Below are 20,268 nucleotides of genomic sequence, written 5' to 3'. Positions count from 1 at the left end.
ACAAGATGTTGTTTTCAGTTAATTTATTGCTCTCCAAACATGCCATCTTGACCCTTCTGGAGACTAAAGCCATTTTTCTCCAGAACAATTTAGCATGGATAGTGGTGAGTCCAGGCTTCCCTGCCTCCCCAGTGGGTGTTGGTCCTTCTTCCAAGCCAGGATTATCTCCGAGGATGCTGGGGGTGGAGTTCAGTCTCCAAGCCCATTTCCTCCTGGTCACTTCTGCTGACACTACCAAGGCGGCCACTTACCAAGTGTGTTGGCTCTCTTGTAATAAGGAAACCTACCCACTAGGAAGTAAACTAATGGCTTATCTACACCAACCTATAGTATGCCGCAAGCTGGGGTGTGAATCCACCGTTCACTAGCCCTCCGTAAACTAACTGTCCGTGTGCACTCTGCTGACGTGCATTAACAGTTACTTAGTGTGCTGTGATCTTGTCCTCCTTGAAACAGAATTAGTTAAAGTGTATTAACTGTTAATGCCTGTCAGCAGGGTCTACATGGACAGTTAGTTTGCAGCAGGCTAGTGTGGGGTAGCTTGCCACAATCTAAACGTTTGGGTAGACAAGCACTCGGTTCAGTTGACTATCTGGGGCTTCCATGAAGCACTTGGCTACCATTAACCAAGGCAGCATACGTACTGCTGACCTAATGGTGAAAGGCTCCATCCCCTATAACTGAAGCTTCCGAGCCAGCTGTTCCCTCTCTCTGTCACTACTCCCAGACTTCTCTTCATTCCTGCCATGTTTCTATCTCCCCTCTTCCCCTTTAGAGTTCCTTTCACCTTGTGCTCTTTCATTCCTTACCTCTCTTTACTCATTCAGTCCTTCTCCTTGGTTCCTAGAAAGGTCCATTCCACACTCAGGGTCCCATGTAATCTTCCCTAAATACGGTAAATCAGGATCATAATTTTGAATGGCTTTCTATATTTCATGTTGCTAAAACCGCTGTGTGGGGATTGCATGACTTAGTGGAGCTGATGAGAGCCCAGGGCCCTTCTGCCTTTTCAGTTTCTATTTCAGAGTGTGCCCATGTAACAAAAACTGCCACTGCTTTTTGGCACTCAAGATAAAGATGTCAAAGAACTAAATGAGCCATGGAGAGAAGTCTCCTCTCTTACGAGAATGGTGCTTCCTCTTTCATGGTTGATGCGTGTTGTCCGGTTGAATTGTAGTGGAATGTGTTACCTGTGCTTTGGGCAAATAGAGGGCTTCAGTAGCAAAGATAAATCCGAAACCATTAACCGTGGCTTATGTCACACATGTCAGTTGCTATATACTCCTTTCCAGGAACACCAGTATGTATCAGCACACTCACTGGGGTCTGGAAGTGCAGACTGAATGCCTGTACGTGATTATTTTAAAATCTTAGGAAGAATAAAGACTTTTCACAGCTTGCAACTATAAACTTGAGGGGACAAGAGACTGTTTATGGCTCTTTCCCACTTCCTCTAGAAGATTTGCCACTTGGAATGTATGACTAGTAAGACCAGGCCTGATGCTTGGGAGGGGCAAGATTTTTAATCAGGTGTTTTTTGTGCCTGATGCAGAATCTTAGGCTATGTCTACACTACTGCGGTAAGTCGACCTACGCTACGCAACTCCAGCTACGTGAATAACGTAGCTGGAGTCGACGTACCTTAGGTCGAGTTACCACGGGGTCTACACCGCTGGGCATCTCCCATCGACTTACCTTACTCTGCTCATCGGAGGTAGAGTACAGGGGTCGACTGGAGAGTGATCTGCAGTCGATTTGGCAGGTCTTTACTAGACCCGCTAAATCGACCGCCCGTGGATCAATCTCAGAGTGTTGATCCCTGCTGTAGTGTAGACCTGCCCTTAATGTAGTTAAGTTATGTATGTCCAGATAGATCTGCTGTTTGTCAGCCTTCTGAATAGCACCGATATTCTTCAAATTAGGGTGACTTTTTAGTGGGTAGCACAGTTGCTGGAGACATCTTGTAAAGTTGGCAGGCACCAGGCACATGTGAGGATGGAGTTCGTTAGCCTACGAAAACCTTGCTTTCGAAATGAGCTGAGCAATTGGTATAATCAGGATAAGCTGGATTTTTACTAATTCGTTATATTGTAATCTTTGGTTCTAATGGAAACAAGCCCTGATATTAACCAACATTGAAGCTCTCGCTGCAGTGTATGGAGTCGGAGGCAATTCAGGGCTGAAGTTGATATTCCACTAACCTTTCCCCTGGGGTCTAGGCATTGAAGTCTGTAAGAGATACGCAAGCTTCCCCCAATGTTCTCATAAACTTTGCTGCAGTGGGGCAGTCAGAATTTGGAATGTTCTTGTTTTATCAGTATATGTCAACATACTATGAATGTATGTTTGATTTTAAAAGCAGTTGCCTGGTAGCTAATTATATTATGGGTATGTCAGCAGTGACCAAACGTACTGACCCTCCGAGCCACGTGCGATAATCCTAAGAAGTTTGAGAGCCGTGTGCACCTGCCAGGGCTCGGTGCTTCTGCCCTGTGGCAGAGTGGTGGGGCTAGGGGCTTCAGTCCCACGGGAGGCACCTGCCGGGGCTTGGAGCTTCAGCAAGAGCGGGGCTGAAGCCCTGAGCCCCGTCAGGTGCCCCCCGCTGGGCTGAAGCTCCTAGACACCCCCCCCCCTTGCTGGGCAGAAGCCCCTAGCCCCACCATCCTGCTGGAGGGCAGAAGCCCCGAGCTTCCCCCCCCCAGTCTGATAAGTAGAGAATGGAGTGGGAGGCTATGTGAGCTGCATTTTGGGCACCCCGGTTGTATTTAGGCTGTGGTGGGGGCGGGCACTTTTGCCCTACACAATAAGTGTGTCATATTTTGATACTTTCTAACTCAAACTGTTTACTTTTAGGTGATTCTTTTAGTTTGTATTTAAATTTCTCCACCCTTGAAATAGTATTGTTTTGATAGAGTTGTGCACATTCTCTCCTCTTAAAGTAGCGTTGCCAATCGTGTAAAATTCCCTTTACATGCTTTTCAGCTTCAAAATACTTTACAAAAATAAATCCTCGTTTTTGCAGCAAGTTATTGACCTCATTGTATTTCCTTGGGCTGCCCCAGATATGCAATTTCTGGCTGACCGTGTAATCAGCTCTGCAGGCTGAAAGTTTGGGGTTTTACCTACAAACAAGGGTCATGGTGGATTCTCCATCACTGGCAACTTTTAAATTGTGATGGGATGTTTCTCTAAAAGATCTGCTCTAGGAATTACTTTGGAAAGGTTCTCTGGCCTGTGTGAGACAGGAGGTCAGACCAAATGGTCTCAATGATCCCTTCTGGCCTTGGAATAAATAAGGTTTTCCTTCAGTAATCAGTAATAATCACTGAGTGTTTCCCAAAATCCTTCTCTGAAAAAATAGCCATTTTCAGTGCTTTAAAAATTGCCACCCTGGTGCATTGTAAATGCCATTCAGAATCAGCAGGAGTTGGGTGCTAAATCCTTTGGGACCCTTTAAAAATCCCACCCTAATTTTTTGGTACTCAGTCTGGGCGTTTTGAGCACAGATGTGTCATCTTGGTTAGGGTGTCTTAAAAGGGGGGAAAGGTGCTCCTGTGATAGGAGCGTTGAGCCATGGTTTACCCAAGAGTAGTTATGAAATTCAGTCACCGCCTGAAAATAGGCATCTATAATGTAAACATGGACAAGACTGTAATTTAAGGCAGGAAGCTGAATTTGTAGGGGTTTTTGTGGTCTAGTGTGTTCAGTAGCTAGCTCGGGCTGTCACAGGGCCCTCGGCTAGAATGGAAGTCATGTATTTCAAGTGTGTTTATATTAAATAGGACAGTGTTTATTTTCCAGCCTCCTTGGCTTTTTTAAAATACTAGAAGCTAGCATGTAGCTATTTCTGGAAATACTAGTCCAGTGATAGCCATTCTATTGCTTGTCTAAAATGGATAGATTTTCACTGTTTCACCCTGTCTGTGTCTCTCTCTCACACACAGCCCACATTTGGTTTATTCAGTTGTTCAGGTACCCCGAATCCTGCAATAGCAACCAGTTGTCAAAGCTTGCTGAAAACAGTGTTCAGTCTGGGAAGGCTTCTTTAAAGCCAAGTAAATTTGAGATTACAGAACAATCTGGATTAACTGGATCTGATTTAAATGCAGGTCAGCTTGTTTCTTGAGAGCTTGTGTTGTAATCTGTTCTCCAAGGAAGAACTACCAATATGCCACATGACTTTTTGTTCTGAGTCCCTGTGTAAACATTGATGGTATTGGTTGTATTTTTTTAGAACAGTTAGATTGTTAATTTGGAATGCAGTGATCTTTTGCAGTAAGGGGGATTTATTAGGAGAACCTACATCCTGAATATTGGACTAAATGCTTGTTCAGACAACGGTAAAGCAGGCAAATTCCAATTATACTTACTGTTCAACTGTAGCTGAATTATAGCTACCACTAAGAGACATCCATTCGAGGAGCAGGTATATTAACTAGGAAATTGAGTAATCCTGGCTCTTATGTTTTAAGGGCTAGTCATTGTTGTACGAAATGTTTGTGGAGGAGGGCAGGTCGGGATTTATAAGGTCCTTCTAGGCTGCTACACACCCTCCTGCAATTGCTTTGCCTGCCCCACTGCTATGTCAGGCTGTCTCCAGCATGCCAGGAGGTGCACAGGAACAGAAGAAGCTAGAGATGGGCAAGATGTGGCATAGAGCCCAGAGCTGTTCTGCACAGAGATGTCTGTTTAGCAGCGTGAAGCTCAGAGAGTGGAGCTGCCTTCTAACACTCAGTGTGGTACTGAGTTGCTAGGGAAGTGAGAAGCAGAACATTGTGGAGCTGAGGAGGTGGCTAGAAGTTGGGAGGGAGTTGAGGCTTCTGTCGGGGAACAAGAGGAGGAGAGAATTAAAGCTATGTATTCCTGCCCCCCTTGCCCCTCATATAAATCTTGTGGGTATAACATTGACAGCTGCAAGTGGCAGTGTGCTTTCTACACAAGTCAGTGGGATCCTGAACAAATTCTGAAGAGTTTGAAAGTCATGTAATATAGCATCCCAGAGGTAGTTCTCTGTAGATTTGTAATGAGATCTGATTGAATAGGTTTTTAAAAAAATAAATAAAAATGCAAAGCCGAGTTAAATTTCAGAAATAAAAACAAATCAGAACATTCAAAAAGTGAAGGTTTCTGACGCAATGTTCAGTATTTACAGTATCTCCTCTTGGTTTTCTTTGTTAGGCGTAAACCTTCTAGTAAATTAAATATGTACCATGAAATAGACTTCAGACACGCTCAGTGCTCTATTACAGCGTGTCAAGACTTGAGCATTATCTTCAGTACGAGAGAGACTGCAGAATGTGATATACAAATTTCAAACAATCTGTCAGTTGCTGAAGGATACAGCATGCGATGCTCCTTCTTATAGCTGAGCAGATTATTAAATGGGTGTGTATTTGGCATGGTACACTGAAAATAGTCCATCTGCTGGACAGGAATTGCACTAGAATGGAACTTTATTTACCAGTGCCATGGTAAGTTGGCTGCATTGAAACTTATTCTCTCTCTCCCCCTCGGGTAGTCCTGTTTAGACCAGCCTGGCTACTTGAAACTGTAACCGAGACTGTGCTTACAAATGTGTTGGATATGTCTGTGACACTGTTCTCTTGTGTACGCAGGTTAACGTTAGCTGAATATCATGAACAGGAGGAAATCTTCAAACTCCGACTAGGTCATCTTAAAAAGGTAAAGAACTCATTACAGAAATAGCTCTAAGAAGCACTTGGCCAGCTACATGTGAACTTTGTGTAAGAGTTATTGACCTGAATGCAAAAAAGGAGACAGGCACATAAGTCCCAGTTTTGGCTCCACTGCGAAGCACAAAACTCTTGCTGAACCCTGTAGGCTCCTAAATTCACTAAATTTTCAGGGTAAAAGTTCCCAGGTACTTGTGTTCCTGCCTCTGGGCACATACACTGCTGCCTCCCTCTAGGCCTGAGGTTCCCAAAGTGTGGGGTGTGCCCCTCTATGGGGGTGTGAAGGAAAGTCCAGGAGGGCGCAGTGGGCCTGGGCCAGCCCCCACAGGGGAGGGAGGGAGTGCCACCCAGCCCCTCCCCACCCCCAGCCTCGGAGCAGCTCTGCTCCTGGGCCACGCCAGCTGCTGGCCGCGACCCCATTCCGAGACCCACCCCCAGCTGCGGCTCCAGCCTCGGCCCCCTTACCTCTGGCTGTGTCGTCCCCGTCCCCAGAGCCGCGGCCCCGCTCCTGGCCCGGGAGAGGCACAGACAGGGGTAAGTGGGTGTGCGACCCTCAAAAGTTTGGGGACCGCTGCTCTAGGCATCTGGATGTGCATGTCCCACCTCAGCCCCAGTGTGATTCACAAACCAGGGGAAGATATGCGCTCAGCCACCAAAGCGGCATGCTGGACCCAATCCAATAGGCGGACTCAGAGTCCACCTGCCGGATCAGGTCCCATTCAGAATCCGCCAGGAGGAGGAGGTGGTGGTTCCCACCTTACAACTTTTAGCCCAGTGTTGAAAGCACTTCCTGGGACATGGACGATGCAAGTTCAATTTCCCCATTTCTGCTGGGGGTGGGGAGAGGATTTGATCAGGGCGTCCACCTCTGAGTGCTCTTAACCACTGAGCTATGGGATGCTCTGATGTTCTGCTCCCTCAATCTCTCCTTTTGAAGCTGTTCCACTGTGGATATGTACTTTAGTAGTCATTGGGCCAGAGAAAGAGAGAGTGACTCTGACTCTGTAGTCCAGTGGTTAGAGCACCCAGCTGGGAGGTGGGAGACCCCTGGTCCAGTCACCCTGCTCCCATTGCTCTTTCATTGTTTAGCCGCAGTGGAACAGCTCCAATAGGAGAGATTGAGGGAGCCCCACATCAGAGCATCTCCTAGTTCAGTGGTTTGAGCATTCTTCGGAGAGGTGGGAAACCCCTGTTCAAATCTCTTCTCCCCCTCTGGCAGAGAGGGGGGAATTGAACATGGAGCTCCCGCATCCCAGGCAAGTGCTGCTCCTCTGGCAAAGGTGCCAGACTCCGAAGAGTGAATATCCAGCAGAGGTAGGAGCCCCTCTGCAGCCTGGATTCAGATGCCCATCTCCCTGAGAGGGGCAGGGCGTAGGGTACACCCCTCTTCCTGGCATCTCCCATTGGCTAGTTTAGGCCGCTGCCTGCCTAGTGTGCTGGCTTTTGTGAATCCCATTCTGAGGGGTCTGTCTCTCTCGCCATTCACTGCGTAGGGAACCTAGGTGCCTAACTCAGGCTTTGTGAATCACACGGATTTTTCCCGGCACCTAAAAGTTCAGCACCATGAGGTTCAGCAGCACACCGCCTAACTCCTTGTGTGTATCCAGGCCATTGTAACTTGTCTGAGAGAGAAGCGTTCTTACTGTATTTCCCAGGGCAATAGTGTCAAGGAGAGAGGTGTTCATAGCTTCCTACTAAGGCTGTATGTTTGTCATAGCTATAACCTCCATGATCTGTAGGGTTTTTAAATGAGAAAACCCTATATGTCACCCCAGCCAGCCCACTACGGAGCACTGCATATGTCCAGCGTAGGGGGCAGGGAATATGTATGGGCTAGTGAGCTTACTGGAGCCCAGTGGAGAGAAGTGAGGATTTTTGAAAGGCTCTTTAAACCATTGTCTAATTTGTAATAGAAATATGACTTTTCTCATGACAAAGCCTATGAATTAAAATATCAGGTGCCGCGACTTCTTTAACTAAAGTTATGATATTTATAACCCCTACTATTCCCCGCCCCCAAGCGTGACTCCATATTTTTGCCACATCAAGCAACCAGTCTCCTGCGTAACACTCTAGACAAATCTATTCAGCACTCTTTGATAACTCCGGATAATAATACTCAGTTATAAAACCATACATTTTTCCTTCTCGTTGGCATCAGCAGGAGCTCTCCCTGCAAGCAAACTTATTTTTAGGTAATTGTTTGCTTCCTTATTAGCTCATTAGTCACTATAGTCTTTTATTAGAGCAGCTCAGAAAACTTTGACCGATACAACTTCAGCAAAAACTAGACAAGAATATTTTCTCAAGCGTCTCTCCAGTTTCCTGACCAGAACAAATTGCCATTAACACTAAAATAGGGATGGGGTGGGGTTACTTGCTTTGGTTTGAGGAAGCTCCTTTTGTAGCATCTGGCTTCAAAGAGAGTAGCTTTTCTGTCCCTTGGTGAATAGGGCAGACGGGCCATTAGGCCTGTAGGGAGTTTGGCCTTCAGTGTTTTCACTGGCCAGTATCTGAACCCTGCTTTTACCAATCCCATCCTGAATGTGAAGGCCTTGCCTACACTACTCTGTTTTCTTTTACCCAGCCTTGCTTCCACTGCTGCTAGCAATGATGGGTATTACAGTGTATACAGGGCCAATTGCATGTAAACCGCACCATGTCCTCTCTACCTACTATGGGCAAGGCTAGACGACATGGAGCTCAAGCTATATTTATCCTGTAGCTACCTCCATTCCGACCAGTGGAGGAAATCACAGGTCCACTTATTGTCAGTGTAATGTAGCCCAGAACAGAAGAATCCATTTAGAACTTGACCTTTACAGAAAATGAAGTAATGCTCTAGGATTGTCTCATTGTCTGAGGCTGTGCTTACCCTCCTCCACTTTGGGAACTAGCTCATTTTTAATCAGTGAAAATAGAATACAAGTTGAAAAGGAGTGGTGTCTAATGTGATAATCCATGTATAATTTGAAACCTGGTGGAAGCTGTCAGTAAAAGCTTATGTGCCCTGATTCAACAGTCTGTGTAAAAGGGCAGAATCAACTACTTAGAATCTCCCTTCCTTTCAGGGGTGAAGTTAAAAACTATGTGCAGCATGGAAAGCCAAAGCTCTGGGTAGCCCACATCCTCCCACTTCCTGGAGACATTTTTGTTTTCTGTGGCTCTTCTGGAAACCACTGGGCTTTTTATAAATCTGAAAAGATATCAAGATGCCGCTTAAGATATAAAGTTACAGCTCTGTTCCAGAATCTGTGTAACTTTTAGGAGGGTCTTGGCTGTTTTTATCAGTGATAGTTATTAGCTTCCACATGACACACTTCAAACTTTCAGAATTACCTGCTGTTTAATCTTCCTATACAATTCTAGGATACTTGTTTTGTTTGCACTGAAAGCGAATCATTTAATCAGTGTGTTCCTAACTGCTGGAACTGAGGAAAACATAATTAACATATTGGCTGGGGGAAAGGGGAAGAACTTGTACCAACTCCCATCTGTAGTTTGGATGCATAGTCACAAGCAAAACAGCCCAATAGTTTCCTCCTCCTATTTGTTATCTTGAAGTTGGCTGTAATCATAGTTTTCATTCTACCAAACCAGTCATGTACCATTAAATTCCAGTTAGTGTGTCCATAAATCAGGTGAAACTAGCTACCCAATGTCTTGAACTGTTTGTCATCTTTTTTCATACAGGAAGAAGCAGAGATCCAGGCGGAGTTGGAACGACTAGAGAGAGTTAGAAATCTACATATCAGGGAATTGAAAAGGATACACAATGAAGATAATTCACAGTAAGCATGGGGAGGCATGTAGGGGAGAGAATAGGCGTCAAATGGTAACTTCTCAAGGAAAGCTAAATTCTCTTAGGATACATTTGTCTGTTAATGGGAATGCACCATGCTTAATTCTGCTTTTAATATCCTGCCACCCACTGAGATATACAGTACTGTGCTGACTTAAAAGCATTTGCGTGTAAAATATGTAGGATTTAATACTTTACAAATGACTTTGGAAGCTTTTGCAGTGTCATTGATAAATGACTATCCAATCGTTTGAAAACTGGACATAACCACCTTTTTGAGGCTTAATAAGAAGTGTCGTCTCTGAGCTGTATAATAGCTGTGACTTATTATTAGTAGATGGCATTACCATTGTCAATGTTAAATTGTCCTCTCCAGATTTAAAGACCATCCAACGCTAAATGACAGATATCTTTTGCTACATCTTTTGGGTAGAGGAGGCTTCAGTGAGGTATATAAGGTAAGTTTTTGAAGAATTAGTCTGTTGTATTGTATTTTGAGTCTGCACAGAAATACTCAGTAAGCAAAATCTGACATTTGTTCTCTCAAATGGAGAGTGTATATGGTTGTGGGGGAAGGAATGTAGAAATACATGTCGCATCTGGCTTTGATTTAGACAGCAGACCTGATATTTAGTTTCTGTTCTCCACAAGATTTTATTGAAACATGCATTTGTTGGGAATGTCACACTGGTATGACTAGGAGAATGACATGAAATACCTCTTGAGACTTAAACAAGTGTTAGAAATCTGCTTTTAAAAGGTATATTTGAAATGGCTACATTGCAACGGCACAGTAGGGCTTTAAATCTGACACATTATTGTAAATGAAAGGAAAATAACTTCCAGGGATATATGGCACAGCCTTCATTTTTTAAGTCTAGGAAGTGTTTGTATCCCACCATTGACATGCTGAACAAACAATCCTTAGTCACATGGGTAAGGATTATTTACATGACATTGTTTTGCAAGATCAAGACCTATGATCCTTAGACTAGGCCATGCTGCTAATTGGAGAGATTAAGAGATTAATTTTAAATAAATTGAAAGCATCTGTTTCCCCAAGCATCCCATATGTGCTCTGTAGTTCATAGACTAATATTAGCATCAAATTGACTAAACTAAAATATAAACTCAGGTATTGGACACTTATATGAATAACTAGACTATCTAGAGCCATAATAGTATTAAGTTTGAAAAAGGATATTGAACCTCATGTTTCAGGATTTAGGGTAATCTCTAACGTTAGGGGTTAGAACAAGATTGGGTGGGGGGCACTATTATCCCACACCTGCATACAATGGGATGTCTTGCACTGTGCTCCAAAACGCGTGGATCAAAGACAGGATCCTGGATTAGATTAAAAGAAAATATATGGAGATATACCTATCTCATAGAACTGGAAGGGACCCTGAAAGGTCATTGAGTCCAGCCCCCTGCCTTCACTAACAGGACCAAGTATTGATTTTGCCCCAGATGGCCCCTTCAAGGATTGAACTCACAACCCTGGATTTAGAAGGCCAATGCTCAAACCACTGAGCTATCCCTTCCCCCGGAGGGAGCACTGCAATGGAACACTGCATCGACCCAGAAGCACAATTCCAAAATTTGTGTGTGCTGGGATGCTCTTTAAGATCCCAAGGGGTGAAAAATGTCAGCGTGAGCTATGCAGCTGAACCATTGGCTCGCCAACCACAAATGGGTTGAAAGTTCTTCTACCTGGAGATGTAACATCTGGCAATGTGTATTAAACCAATATATGTCCTATGCATTTTTTTTTTTTTAAATTAAGTACAAGTGACTTTGGTGTCATGGCAGAGAGCCTTCCTTGCCGGTTCACATCAAGTATAGGTTGTTACTATCTCATGGCTGTTTGGCTTGTGTGAAACGATTGGTGCACTCAGTCTAGATCCCAGTGGATGGACTAGTGTTCCAAAATCACCAATTGTCTTACACAATTGGCTCCCTTATTGGCAGGCGAATTAAAGGACAGATTCTTAAATTGTATTCAGAGTAGATAGCATTAGTGACACTAACTACAGCATATTGCCATCTATTCTTTGCTTTGCATTGGGACACTAGTGTGGAATCTCTTGTTCACATTTGCAGTATTAATTTGAAATTTCAACTCTACTGATACTTGCTTTTTCTTTGTAGGCATTTGATTTAACAGAACAGAGATACGTAGCTGTGAAAATTCACCAGTTAAATAAAAACTGGAGAGATGAGAAGAAAGAGAATTATCACAAGTAAGTGGTGCTGTAAAGCCGAGATACCAGATAGCAGAACAATGCATTGCTGTTTTTTCCCCATCTTGGCCTGAGAATTGGTTCCTATCTATTGATACTGACTAGAATATGTATGTTAATGCAGCTAAATGTAAAGGTGTACATCTAGGAGCAAAGAATGTAGGCCATGCTTTCAGGATGGGGGACTCTATCCTGGGAAGCAGTGATTCTGAAAAAGATTTGGGGATACTGGTGGATAATCAACTGAACATGAGCTCCCAATGTGATGCTGGGGCCAAAAGCACTAATATGATCCTGGGATGCACAAACGGGACTCTCAAGTAGGAACAGAGAGGTTATTTTACTTCTATATTTGGCACTGGTGCGGCCACTGCAGAAAACTGTGTCCAGGTCTGGTGTCCATAATTCCAGAAGGACCTTGATAAATTGGAGAGGGTTCAAAGAGCCATGAGAATGATTAAAAGATTAGAAAACATCCCTTATAGACTCAAGGAGCCCAGTGTTATTTAGCTTAACAAAAAGAAGGTAAAGGGGTGACTTGATTAGTCTGTAAGTATCTTCCTGAGGAACAAATATTTAATAATGGGCTCTTCAGTCTAGCAGAGGAAAACCTAACATGATCCAATCGCTGGAAGTTGAAGCTAGACAAATTCAGGCTGGAAATAAGGTGTAAATTTTTAAAAGTGAGCATAATTAACCATTGGAAAAATTTACCAAGAGAGGTGGTGGTTTCTTAGTCGCTGACCATTTTTAAACCAATATTGGGTATTTTTCTAAAAGATTTGGTCTCAGAATTATGTTGGGGAAGTTTTCTGACCTGTGTTATACAGGAGGTCCTACTAGATGATCCCAGTGATCCCTTCTGGCCTTAGAATCTGTGAAACTATGAATTCTCCTCTCCTTCCTCACTATTTGCTGCAAAAGTGAAGCCACTTCCTCCCACCTTGTTAGTATCACCTCAGAAATGTCTGAAATGAGCAAGAAAAGTGAGTGGATGCTTGCAAAATAAGAGCATTGTTAGGGTCTGGACCAACAGTGGTGCTGAGAGTTTTCTTTCCCCTTAATAAGGGGATATCTCCTCTATATAATGACTTGGCCTCACTCATGCAGAGAACAAAAGCCCTAAGCGCATTCCCAACTCCCCAGAGACACCCGTTGGGAGTGTGCTTTCAAAAAACTGTACCGCTTGGTTTCCAAGAATACTTAATACTTTCTGAATTGTATGAATAAGCTTCCATTTGAATGTGGAACACTGAGAGCTGTGCCAAGATCATTATATCTAAAGCGCTTAATGTAGAACCCAAAGTAAAATCTCTGTTGCTAATGCCCGGAGTCTTGCCTTTCAGACATGCGTGCAGAGAGTACAGAATTCACAAAGAACTGGATCATCCTCGAATAGTTAAACTCTATGACTACTTCTCGCTGGATACTGACTCGTAAGTGATGTGTTGATGTGCCTTTGCACTGCATTTGCCAAGTTCCCCACAAAGTGTTTAGTCAAAAGCTTTCCAGCAAAGCTTAGTGATCCTGCAGTCAGGGTAGATCAGTACTTTACACAGTGGATCTTGTCACCACTGAGTATCATTTGGACATGCGCTAAGGAGTCAGAAAAGGATTATCCATTTATATGGATAATGAACACCCACAGTTGCATAATAGGGGATAAAAGCGTATAAGGGACCCTCATGCTTCAGGGAATAAGCCTGCCACAAAGGGCGGGTCTGTACGGCTACACAGTGCATGGCAAGCCTGGGTGCAAGGCTGCAGCACTCCAGCCTGCTGTGCTTGAGTTGTCCACGTGGACCCTGCTGCTGCACACAAGAAGTTTCTCGGTGCACTTTGCCTACTGCTCTCTGAAACAGTCGTATGCAAAAGACATTCGCGAACTTTTAGTGCACTGCAGCAGGGAACGCAGTAGATCTACACCCGTTTGTCATGCGCTAACTAACCAAGTTAAGTCCTATCAGTTAGGACTTCTGTAACCCTATGGGCAGACGGTTATGTAGTTGTCAATTATGGGGTTTATTGCACCTTCTCTGAAGGTTTAGTGCTGTATCCTGTCTGGCAGTAGCCTAGACACACCATTAGTCTAATCGGTTATGGCATTTATGTTCCCGTGTTCTTATACCCATTATTCAGCAGATCTTAGTTCTAGCACAATCCTGTCCCCAAGTGATGTGCTACAGTGGACGTCCATAATGAAAACACATGTACAAGAAGACTAGCTATTTTTAATGCATTCATGTTGCTTTGCCTGGAAAATCAGTTTTGTTCTGATAAATGTAGATTTCAGATTTGGCTGTATGTAGATCTAAACCTGTTTCCTGTATGTCTATGATGGAGGCATCTGAATATGTACAAGTTTGACAGGGAATGACCTAGTTGAGGAGATTTACATGGAAGAGAAAATACAAAATATTAGTGTTTCTCTCAGGGGACTTAATTTTGGTGTTTGTTCTCTTGTCTTCAGGTTTTGTACAGTGTTAGAATACTGTGAGGGAAATGATCTGGACTTCTACCTGAAACAGCACAAGTTAATGTCTGAAAAAGAGGCACGATCTATTATCATGCAGATTGTGAATGCTTTAAAATACTTAAATGAAATCAAACCGCCCATCATACACTATGACCTTAAACCAGGTACGTTACGAAGCAGGATGTCATGTGTTTACCCTCTTACCTCTTATTAGCAACCTCTCTAGACCACCAAGGAACAGTTCCAATTGGCGAAAGCCAGGGACAGGACCAGGTCTATTGCTACCCATTCCAAAACCTGGGTGCTTAGCTTGCAGCATAGAAGAGACTGAAATGCTTGGTTTTGCTCTGTAAATGGGTATTGGCACCGGGAGTTGCAGCATTAAGAGGAAGTAAAATTCCAGAAAGGAGCCTTCCTGTTCTGGACAAGCCCTTGTGCCATCATGTGTCAGCACTTGGTTTCTGTGACCTGGTTGGCCTTTGCTTTCCTGTGCTGCATCTTCCTTCATATCAATGGCCAGCACATTCCTCACTCTTGTTCTCTTCCTTTGTGATGCTCAGTAAATGGCACCAAAAACTAACTTGGGAAAACTTGCTCATCTGTTGCTTTTATGGGTCCTCATAGCAATACATAGAGGTCAGATAGTGCTCTTGGAAGTCTGACCTTCCAGACTCACCAGTGCCCAGAAAATCAGAAGCATCTTCCCCAAATGTCAGACAGTTCCCATCTCATAGACCATGCAGCTGAGAGAGCAGAGCTTCCTTGCTTGCCTTATCTGTTAGGGGTTGGCATATGCTGGGCAACACTTATTTTTTTTTTTTACCCCAGTAAAATCCAAGCACTTGGTTTTCTGTACTGGCGACAGTTCACTGGCATTGTATATCCTAGATCTGGTGTGGTTTCTTGTACTGATTCAGTAGATGGCGCAATTGCACCAATTTATATTTTGTTGCCCTGTTTCTGTTCTTACTCTTCCCAAACCACGGTTTACTAGTGTTTGTTTGAACGCGCTGCAGGGCTCTCCCTAAAATTAGTTGAAATCATAGCTGATCTATAGCCATTGTGTAATTCTGCTCCTTCAAAAGTTAATAGCTTTGAGGCAAATTGTACAGCTTAATCTGTTGGAAAGTTACGTGCTGCTGTTTCATTTAATCTGTAGAAATAGCTGATTCTTAAATGGATCTGGCCTTAAATGGATTGGCTATTTTCCATGGTTTTGGAAACCACTAGGGGGCACTGTGTCATAGAGGAGAGAATTTCTGGCAGCTAAGAAGCCAGGGCAAATTAGGACTTCTGGATGGAATGAGTCACAGCTGTGTATATGTGCATGTCTGTCATCCATTCTCCCTTCCCTGACCTGCCCTCCCAACTCGACCAGTCTCCCTTGTTGTGTTGGCATTGGAAAAGCCATGGTGTAAAGCCAAAGATGGGGGGGGAGGGGGGAGGCAGGTGGGAGGTCCCCATTTCAGGATGGGGAGCGTAGATGCAGGCACTTGGTGTGTTGTAGCGGCCAGGATTCCTCTCAGGAGGACTCCGTTGAGTACTCAAACATCTTCTCCAGCCTAAAGGCTGATTTAGCTGGCTGCATTTTGCAGGTCATGGTGCCTTGGTATAGTGTGTCCATAATTTAATACCCCATGTACTACACTGCAGTTCTGGTGCTGCTTTTCCCTCCCCTCTTTCCATAATAAATATGTCTCTAAAAAGCTGTTTTCCCTTCTTTTAGGTAACATTCTTCTAGTCAATGGTACAGCATGTGGAGAGATAAAGATCACAGATTTTGGGCTTTCCAAGATCATGGATGACGACAGCTACAACTCCGTTGATGGCATGGAGCTGACATCACAGGGGGCCGGTACTTATTGGTAAGTATTGTATGTGGCTGATACCTACTCAGGGTTCTAGAAAACTTGCAAATAACCATTAAAATCCTGATGCTCGAAACTTGGAGTTCACTTGGAATTCACTTTCCTTGTCAGTCTGTGTGTGGTGTCCGTTGTACTACAGTGTAGCTCTGTAAAGCACTTTGAGATCCTTAAGGATGCTCTCAAACTAGTTGCAGTGTGTTGTGTTGTTTCTAGGCTGCCAGCCTTTTCATCTTCAGTGGGTTAGTATTTCTATCTTTAGATAGCACCCCTTATTCAAAGGGCCTGACAGGACAACTATAAACTGCATGTGCAACTACTGCTGAAATGCAGCCAACTCTGGGGTGGAACTTGGCAGCTGTTTAATAGCACATATTACCATGTAATTTAGGGTAGGAAGTGAAGAAGAATCCCATACCTGCTTGAAAATGCAGGTAGACTTAAGAAGAATTTTCCAGTTGGAATTTAGTGACCATCTTAGTGGTAACAGACTTACCTTTATAAAAAGTGCAATAGCGCTTTCCGTGCCATGCATGCCCAGGACTTCAGTTTCAAATTTCACATGAAAGACGAATACCTCCAGCAGTACAATGGCCCTAGCACCACATTGTGGTATTGCATCAGTCCTGACTCGGAGGTTTGGACCTACAGTAAAAGCCGCTGAATGCAAAGACAGAAGTTGCATTTACAATGTCACTATTCACAGTGGTTAGCGTAAACATTGTTCGTGTCACCATCATTTTTTGCAGGCATCATCTGTTATAATCTCATGTGTTCTATGGGTTTGTTCCCCTCAGCAAAGCTGAGTCTCTCACTAAGGGTACGTCTTCACTTACATCCGGGTCCGGATGTAAGCAATCGATTTTCTGAGTTCGATTTATCGCGTCTGGTTAAGACGCGATAAATCGATCCCGGATCGATCCCGGAAGTGCCCCGGATCGATCCCGGAAGTGCTCGCCTTCGACGCTGGTACTCCAGCTCGGCGAGCGGAGTACGCAGCATCGACGGGGGAGCCTTCCTGCCGCGTCTGGACCGCGGTAACTTCGGACTAAGGTACTTCGAATTCAGCTACGTTATTAACGTAGCTGAATTTGCGTACCTTAGTCCGAAGTGGGGGGGTTAGTGTAGACCAGCCCTAGGACACAGCCTCTAAGATTGCACTTTCAGAAATGTGTATTTTGGCTGGATGTTTCCATTGTGAAATTGTTATTAAAAGGTCTTGGTCAACAAATACTAGATTCTAAGTGCATGCTGAGAAAACACAGTTTTTTCTCCCATGTGTGACTGGAGTTAAACTCTCTGCTCTGGCGAGGGGGAAGCATTCACTGCAACAGAGACTTTGCATAAAGGATGCATAATATGGTGGTGATTTGGGGTATTTATGCATTTTCTGCATCCTTGTGCTGGGAATTTATGTGGACTGAATGTGCACAAACGCATAGCTGAGGTGTTAAATCCCACCTCATGACAAAGTGCCTGCCTTCCTCTTGAAACCAAAATGGCTGTTGGGTAAAGAAGCAGGTCACAAGTGAAAAGTGATTAGCTTGGTCTGTTCCTGGTCCCCAGTGGGTGCTCTTTGTGCATCGGACCGTAGGGCATGATTGGCAGCCAGTTCTGTAGAGTTAATCAAGTGAAGAGGTGCATTGGCAAAGCTGTGTGGGGAAGCTGCCAGTCTCCCTGTCTGTGCTGTGTCTAGCCCGTTCTGTTCACGTGTTTCTGTAACTGTTTCACACTGAACCAGCACACTATGTAGCAGGTTCAGGTGCAGCCTCAGGGTTCACTTGTCAGTGAATCGGGAATTCATTCTCAGGCCCCTTCTATACTGGGGTGTATGTTAGCTGCACTGGTGCAAACCCTGCTGCAGGTGCACCCTACTGGTATACAGCAGAGTTCACACTGTGTGCCTACATTAGAGGGTTGTGCTGGCATGGCTACATCAGTGTGTTCCACTGGTGCAAATTTCCCTTCTCTAGAGAAGCTATCAGGCTGTCACTAGACTCTCTCCTGGCCAGCTACGCCAGGAGTTCATGAGGCCAGGGTGTCGTCTGTAGTGGTGGAGAAAAGCCTGAGATAAAAGGGAGGGTGTTGAAATCCAAGGACTCCACTTACAAGACCTTTGTCCATTGGGTCCCTATTGCAGGGAGGTGAAAGCCTGTAAGTGACTCGCCCAAAGTCGCACAGGAATTCTGTGGTAGAGTGGGGCACTGAACTCCGATCTCCTGAGTCCCAGGCTAGTGCCCTAACCACTGGGCCATCCTACCTCTCCTGTTGAAACACAGTGACTGAACAAATCTGGATGTGCTATTGATGACCCTTTCTCACTTCCTTCCAATCAGGTATTTGCCACCTGAGTGTTTTGTGGTTGGAAAAGAACCTCCAAAGATTTCAAATAAAGTTGACGTCTGGTCAGTGGGTGTCATCTTCTACCAGTGTCTTTATGGCAGAAAGGTAAGGAAGGAAGCTGAACTGCTTCCTGCAGAACATCCCTTTCCACGGCTTGCATAGATCTGCCAAGCGCGACATCCAGTGTCTGAGGTCAAATCTTTGGGGGTTTGTCAATGTGCAGTGAGTGACACTTGCTGTGTTTCCACATAGTCCTCCTCATGCTTAACAACTGTAGCAGTGTGGAAACACAGGGCAGAGAAACTTGTGCTGTACGTTTATGATGTCTTTGGAGGGGAAGAGTTGGAAGACTGCGGGTAGAAAATGATTGTCCTAATGATAAAGAGCTTGAATGTTTTAAGGTAGCCCAGGAAAGGAGACTAACCTAACCACGAGAACACTTAGAATCGTAGAATATCAAGGTTGGAAGGGACCTCAGGAGGTCATCTAGTCCAACCCCCTGCTCAAAGCAGGACCAATTCCCAACTAAATCATCCCAGCCAGGGCTTTGTCAAGGCGGGCCTTAAAAACCTCTAAGAAAGGAGATTCCACCACCTCCCTAGGTAACTCATTCCAGTGCTTCACCACCCTCCTAGTGAAAAAGTTTTTCCTAATATCCAACCTAAACCTCCCCCACTGCAACTTGAGACCATTGCTTCTTGTTCTGTCATCTGGTACCACTGAGAACAGTCTAGATCCATCTTCTTTGGAATCCTCTTTCAAAAGCAGCTATCAAATCCCCCCTCATTCTTCTCTTCTGCAGACTAAATAATCCCAGTTCCCGCAGCCTCTCTTCGTACATCATGTGCTCCAGCCCCCTAATCATTTTTGTTGCCCTCCGCTGGACTCTTTCCAATTTTTCCACATCCTCCTTGTAGTGGGGGGGCCCAAAACTGGACACACTATTTGGCATTGGTGAGACCTCATCTGGAGTAGAAGGGAATGATCACGTCCCTCAATCTGCTGGCAATGCCCCATCTTATACAGCCCAAAATGCCGTTAGCCTTCTTGGCAACAAAGGCATGCTGTTGACTTCCTGTCATTCCACCGGCTTTGATAAGCTGTTGGTAACTAAACATCCCACATGCATAGTTTGATGGATGTGCTGCTTTTGCTCAGTGTCTTAAGTCAGTGGTTCTCAACCAGGGGAATGCCTACCCCTGGGGGTACGCAGAGGTCTTCCAGGAGGTTCATCAAATCATCTAGATATTTGCCTGGTTTTACAACAGGCTACATAAAAGCACTAGCGAAGTCAGTACAAACTAAAATTTCATACAATGACTTGTTTATACTGCTCTATATACTACACACTGAAATGTAAGAACAATATTTATATTCCAATGTATTTTATAATTCTATGGTAGAAATGAGAATGTAAGCAGTTTTTCAGTAATAGTGTGCTGTGACACTTTTTTGTCTTTTTGTCTTTTTTTTGTAAGCAAGTAGATTTTAAGTGAAGTGAAACTTGGGGGTACACAAGACAAATCAGACTCCTGAAAGGAGTACAGTAGTCTGGGAAGTTTGAGAGCCGCTGCCTTAAGTCACATAGTTACAATGGGCCAAGCACAGCACTGGCAAAGCAGGAGGAACTCCTGACAGTTTTGTCGGGAGATGGCCCTCTTACACCAGGGCTGAAACTGCAGATCTGTGAGAACATGGCATTCCCTCCCTTTTCTGAACTGGGGGGGGGCACTCTGGAGACGGTCACAACTCAGCCCCTTTGAATTTAAAACAACTGCGACTGAGCAGTCTTCTAAGCCAAATGGCTGGGGACCTGCAGCACCTTCACGGCACTCCTCAGCGG

The 20,268-nt window shown here is 44.5% G+C and overlaps 1 protein-coding gene across 1 annotated transcript in view; it reads left to right on the top strand.

Annotated features, from left to right (window-relative positions):
• Positions 1–20,268, top strand: part of TLK2 (tousled like kinase 2) — a 53,119-nt gene that overhangs the window by 31,039 nt on the left and 1,812 nt on the right. The window contains exons 13-20 of the mRNA XM_065422548.1: positions 5,616–5,682; positions 9,387–9,484; positions 9,872–9,953; positions 11,650–11,741; positions 13,088–13,177; positions 14,212–14,381; positions 15,944–16,082; positions 18,419–18,530. Coding sequence (XP_065278620.1) covers positions 5,616–5,682; positions 9,387–9,484; positions 9,872–9,953; positions 11,650–11,741; positions 13,088–13,177; positions 14,212–14,381; positions 15,944–16,082; positions 18,419–18,530 — 850 coding nt within the window. The remainder of the gene's footprint in view (positions 1–5,615; positions 5,683–9,386; positions 9,485–9,871; positions 9,954–11,649; positions 11,742–13,087; positions 13,178–14,211; positions 14,382–15,943; positions 16,083–18,418; positions 18,531–20,268) is intronic.

This window comes from Emys orbicularis, chromosome 25 (genome assembly GCF_028017835.1).
Source record: "Emys orbicularis isolate rEmyOrb1 chromosome 25, rEmyOrb1.hap1, whole genome shotgun sequence".
Taxonomy (NCBI): Eukaryota; Metazoa; Chordata; order Testudines; family Emydidae; genus Emys; species Emys orbicularis.
The sequence above is the reverse complement of the archived record's forward strand: the minus strand, read 5'-3'. Positions and strand labels throughout refer to the sequence as shown.